This window comes from Macaca nemestrina, chromosome 4, assembly GCF_043159975.1.
Source record: "Macaca nemestrina isolate mMacNem1 chromosome 4, mMacNem.hap1, whole genome shotgun sequence".
NCBI lineage: Eukaryota > Metazoa > Chordata > Mammalia > Primates > Cercopithecidae > Macaca > Macaca nemestrina.
The window spans coordinates 185,254,045-185,259,668 of NC_092128.1; the positions used below are offsets into that span (position 1 = coordinate 185,254,045).

The window sequence follows — 5,624 nt, forward strand, 5'->3', positions numbered from 1 at the left end:
GGAGCAGCACGGGAGGCCCAGCCAGAGGCACTCACGGGCCTTTGTGCATCCAAAACCGTCTAGGTGGGAGTGGAGAGCTGCCATGTCCCAGGTCAGTGTGGTGGGGAGAGAACCACACTCAGGTCCAGAGGTGGATAAGGTTTCATGAGGACATGAGATGGAATCCCCACTGCCACCAGCTCATTCATTCCTATAGCTGCATCCATTTTTTTAAAAAAAGAGAAAAGGCCACCCAATGTGTCACAGATGTTTCAACTTAATTAGCAAACAAATACAAAATAGTGCCAGTTTAATTTACTGGACAAAGAAACAAGAACCCAGGAACAGTATGAGTATCGAATAGCAGCAAGAGTGGGTGTGAAATAAAGGACCACTTTGGAAGATCATTTTATTGGCTTGCTGTCTTCACCAAGAAAGACATTTGTGATTTTTGAAAACTTCTACTTGAAATGTATTTTTTCTGCTTTCCCGAGGAAGCGGCACTGCGTGTTCCTAGGCTTTCCTGTGACGTGGGTGCCAGTCTGGGATTCAGAATATCCTTGCATGCACTGTGTCTCCTTAGGGAGTCTGTTCCTGCCCTTGAGGCCTGGGCAGACCCTCTCCTGACACCCTCCCACCATCTCCCACGACGCAGCAGAAATAAAGCACAACCGCGGAAAGTCTCAGGCACCAAGAACTGTCCTCGGGCGGATCATGGGACCTTTATTCGTTAAGACATCAGGCTCCAGACATGAACTTTCAGCAGAAGCGCTTGCCGGGAGCAAATGGACAGAAAAGCTGGGATGAACAGCGCCCGGCAGCAATCACGGCCGGGCAAGGGTGCTCGGAGCTTCGCATCCCCTGGCCGGGGGCAGCTGTAGGTGCCTCAGAACGAGCATTCTGCAAACAGAGCAAAGGCCTGTGTGAGCAGTCTCTCTCCACCCACGCTGCCCAGCTTCCCAAGGTCAAGGCAGGTTCCGAGGCCAGTGCCTAGTGCTGCCTCCTCCCCTGAGTCGCCGGGGAGTGTTGAGTCCCCACCACATGGGGGAATAGCCAAGATTCCCACCTCGGGTTGCTAAGCGAGATAGTGGGACCCAGGGGCCAGGCAGATAACAAGTGAGATGGGCCTTGGCAGGGCCGTGGCTGGCACTCAGAGAGGAGAGTGTAGTTCCAGGATGAGGAGCCGAAGGAACAGGAGCGGCAGTGGACAGTCGACAGACCCCTCTCTCTCCTGGCCTTCTCTGGACCCCCACCCCCACCCTGGACTTGCTGGGGAGGGTGGAGGGAGGCCCTGGGCAGGGCAGGGGTCTATCATTGATCGGGCAGCCAGTGCCAGCAGGACTCAGCCTCCCGTGTTTCACCCTGGGACAAAGGGCAAGAGAGGGCCCTCTGGATGCTGGTTCCAGGAAGGTACCTCACGCAGGTGCGGCCTTCGTGGGGGCTGAGCTGGCACTTGGACACGGCAGATGGCTAATAGCCGATCGCCCCACCCATGACGTGGGGCAGCTGAGCCTGGTGGAGCCAGGGCGGCAAACCCGTGTGCAGGGCCATCTGTTACCTGTACAGCACGCAGGCTCTCCGCCTTTGGGGAGGGAACCCCCAGGGTGGTTGCCCTGCACCTGCCCTCCACCATGGCAGAGAGAGGGAGAGGAGATGGCCCTTGTGGGGGGCAGAGTGGGGGAAGTGGGGTGTGGCACCGAGGCCCAACGCCCAGGGCTGGCACTGCCTGCCATCTGTGGAGGGGATGCCACAAATGACAAGACTCTGGTGGGGGACCGGTTTGCAAAAACAGCCTGAAAGTCAGCCTGGCTTTCCACACCTATGTGTTTCCACTTCTCTCAAGAATAGTTATTAAATTAGTTTCCTCTACATAACACCATCATTTTGAACACCTTTTTGAAATGATTGCTTTTATGTTTTACACAAAGGAGACAAAAGAGGACAGCCCCTGGCCATGGCTGCCCTGGGCTTGAAGCCTCTGCTCTAAGGCCTTGGTGCAGGTGTGTGGCTTCCCGGGGACCTCGTGCCTCCATCTCCAGCCCAGAAAGGACAGGGAGGCCCTGAGACCCCCGGCCTTATGGGGCCAGGCCCAGACCATGATGCTGTCACTCAGGCCTTACCTCCTTGTTCCTGCAGGGGTTTGAAGCACCAAGGCACTCCAACGATGCTGGAGTCAAAGCAGCAGCCCCGGTTGTTGCACTGCTCGGGGGTGACCTGGGGGTAGCCGCAGTCCACCCTGTCCTTGGCCGGCACGGCACACTGGTTTGCAGCTGTCCCAAACAAAGCCCTGTCAGCTGCCAGAGCCCTTACTGGGCTGCGGTGAGTATGTTTGCTTCACTTTGCAAGCTTGCATCCTCCCGCTCCCACCTCGAGTTCAACCACTGCTGAAACCCTCACTCCAATGAAGATGGGCTTTCCCTGTGAATATTTGCATCCTCCTGCTGCCCCCTCCTGAGTTCAACCACAGCTGAAACCCTCACTCCTAGGAGGACGGGCTTTCCTTGTGCAAATTTGCATCCTCCCACTCCCACCTCCTGAGTTCAACCACAGCTGAAACCCTTGCCTTTAGGAAGATGGGCTTCCCTGTGAATATTTAAAGAGAAGCAGTCTGTTAAATGCTAAACTTGGGGACTCGGGCCATTTGCCTAAGTGTCTCTCTCCTTGGCACGCTCTTATCACCTTCTCAGGAAGTCACATACGGACCTGGGTCCCTTCCAGCTGGCAGGAACCCCTGGGGAATCCAGGGTCCCCTGAACTCGGAAACAAAGTTCCCCTTCACTGTTTGACCAACAAAACCTTGCCCCTTTGTTTTACATGAAAAACGCGATGGGAGATACGCATGCCATAGAGATCGTTGCAACGCATGCTGCCTGCTTTTCATTTTTTTCTGCATCTCCCTTCCCCGAATTGTTGAGCATGTCCCACCCTCCCTGGACATCCTTCAGTCCCCAGTATTTTCATTTTTCAGGCAAGCCTCTATGTCTGTGTGTGCAGCAGAAGTTCACCTCGTTTCATTAATGAACTGGGTATTTCCTTAGGAAAATAGAAATCATGTGGTCTCTTAAATTCCCTTCTATTGCTCCCAGTCTGTAATTGCTTATCCTCACCGCGTCCAAATTTCACTCACACTGGAATCAGCTGCAGAGCTTTAGAAATGACTGACGTTGGCTGGGCATGGTGGCTTATGCCTCTAATTCCAGCACTTTGGGAGGTCAAGGCAGGAGGATCACTTGAGGCCAGGAGTTTAAGACCAGCTTGGCCAACATAGCGAAACTCCGTCTCTACTAAAGATACAAAAAATTAGCTGGGCCTGGTGGTGCACGCCTGTAATCCCAGCTGCTTGAAGCCAAGGAATAAGAATTGCTTGAACCTGGGAGGTGGAGGTTGCAGTGAGCCGAGATTGTGCCACTGCACTCCAGCCTGAGTAACAAAGCGAGGCTGTCTCGAAAGAAAACAACTGAGGCCTGGCGCTCACCCGCAGATGCCCTGAGGTAACTGGTGTGCCCCAGGCATTAGGATTTTTAAAGCTCTCCAGGTGATTCTAATGGGCTGTGAGTTCAGGAACCCCTCCCTTTGACCCTGCTTAGAAGACACCCGGATAAAAGCCGTACCCTCATTCCTTCAAACTTGGGTTAATGGAGCAGCCACGCCCCCGCCGCAGGGTTGCTATGCAATGGCTAAATGAACTTTGTGCCGGTAGGTATTGAAAGTATTCTGAGGCCGGGCGCGGTGGCTCAAGCCTGTAATCCCAGTACTTTGGGAGGCCGAGGCGGGTGGATCACGAAGTCAGGAGATCGAGACCATCCTGGCTAACATGGTGAAACCCCGTCTCTACTAAAAATACAAAAAACTAGCCGGGTGTGGTGGCGGGCGCCTGTAGTCCCAGCTACTCGGAGGCTGAGGCAGGAGAATGGCGTAAACCCGGGAGGCGGAGCTTGCAGTGAGCCGAGATCGGGCCACTGCACTCCAGCCTGGGTGACACAGCGAGACTCCGTCTCAAAAAAAAAAAAAAAAAAAAAAAAAAAAGTATTCTGAAGTCAGGGTTTTTCTCCCGCATCTTTCCTTTTTCTTTGTAAATGTGAAAACAATGCATAAAGACCTATACTGTAATTTAGAAATCTCCGGCAAAGATGGCTACGGGGTCATAGGGGATGGGCTCAGGCTCAAAGCCTGATTTCAACACAGACTGGGCAGAGCTGCCTTAGATAAGTTGTTAACTTTCTCTGAGCCTCGGTTTCCTTGTCTGTGAAATGGGGACAATAAACACCCACTTCATAGGATAGCGCAGGAAAAAGTGTATATGTGACAGGTGGCCATTATTACATGAATGCAGAATCCCCCCTTATCCTGGATCCCTCTCCTTCCCGCCCACCCTGCTACCGGGGCAGTCAGAGTGGTACTCACACAGGCCCACGTACTCAGCAGAGCTGGAGGACACCAAGGCCAGGACCAGCCCCAGCACACAGAGAGCTCTGGCCGCCATGACTACCGTGGGCTCTGGGATGCAGCTCAGGACGCACTTCGTGGTCCAGGCGGCCTCATTTATGCCCCGGTGTTTGCACAGCCGCTCTGGATTGTTTGCTTGGAGGGGGCTCTCCCTCCTGGCTCTGGCTGCTCCTGGACTCTCCCGCATGCCTTTGTCAAGCTCCCAGACAGTTCTTCTCTCTCAAAGGGGAGAGGTCAGTTCAGCCTCCACTGTTTTGGCAGCAAGCGGTGAGGGCGGATTCCAGTTCTGGTTACGGGTCCTCTGCTGGGGAGCAGATGTGTGTTAATCACCCTGCTAGCCTGGCCTGGTGCAGGGTGTGGGAGCCACGTGGGGCTGCAGGACCAGCGCACGGTGTCCATCTCAGCCTCCCAGCCAGGAGCCCTCAGAACACCCCTGGTCCCACGACAAGAGAGCCCCAGCCTGCTCCATCCCAGATCAGCCTTGGAGACGGCACTCTGAGTGAGTCAGGACCCTACAGCTCTCTCACAACTCCTGAAACACAGAGATTTCTTGTCTTTCTTTTTTGCTTTCTCCCCTAAAAATTATTAACTACATTTTAATAAGTGGATGAAATGAATTGATTGAAAATATGTTAATAAAAACATGGCACACGTAATTGATTTTTAAAATCAAATAATACAAAACAGCCTCTCCTATTCAGAGGCATCTATTGTGAACTTTCTTAGGTATCCTTCCAGAGATTTTCTCTCTGGATCTAAGCACTTTTTTTGAGGGGGGTGCGGGGGGAGACAGGGTCTTGCTCTGTTACCCAGGCTGGAGTGCAGTGGTGCAATCTCAACTCACTGAGACCCCCGCCCCCGCGGGGCTCAAGTGATCCTCCCACCTCAGCCTCCTAAGTAGCTGGGCCACAGGCATGTGTCCAGCTCATTTTTTGTATTTTTTTAGAGACCGGCTGTCGCCACGTTGGCCAGGCTGGTCTCAAACTCCTGGAGTGAAGTGATCTGCCTTCCTTGGCCTCCCAAAGTGTCAGGGTTACAGGCGTGAGCCACTGCACCCAGCCACATTCTTAACACAAACAGGAACTGACTCTCCACCTTTGCCCGGTGTGCTCTTTTAGAAACTAAAGACTACATCTGAAGAATTGTTTTATAACAACATATCAGATGAGACAGTGATGATTATATCCATTTTCCAGAGG

At 53.3% G+C, this 5,624-nt stretch overlaps 1 protein-coding gene across 1 annotated transcript; it reads right to left on the bottom strand.

The window, feature by feature from the left end:
* Positions 1–662: 662 nt before the first annotated feature.
* LOC105472589 (trefoil factor 3) lies at positions 663–4,716 on the bottom strand. Its single transcript, XM_011725969.3, has 3 exons — positions 4,384–4,716; positions 2,100–2,249; positions 663–879 (listed from the first exon to the last, which is right to left on the bottom strand). Exons 1-3 carry the CDS (start codon positions 4,610–4,612, stop codon positions 866–868), a joined length of 393 nt encoding a protein of 130 aa, XP_011724271.2. The 5' UTR covers positions 4,613–4,716; the 3' UTR covers positions 663–865.
* Between the last annotated feature and the right edge of the window lie 908 nt (positions 4,717–5,624).

What these genes read in the sequence shown, in the direction of transcription:
- LOC105472589 (XM_011725969.3), bottom strand. Translation starts at nt 4,612, where the DNA reads ATGCGGGAGAGTCCAGGAGCAGCCAGAGCCAGGAGGGAGAGCCCCCTC. An exon ending in TGCTGAGTACGTGGGCCTGT is followed by an intron (nt 2,250 to 4,383) that starts GTGAGTACCACT and finishes TGTTTGGGACAG; the next exon opens with CTGCAAACCAGTGTGCCGTG.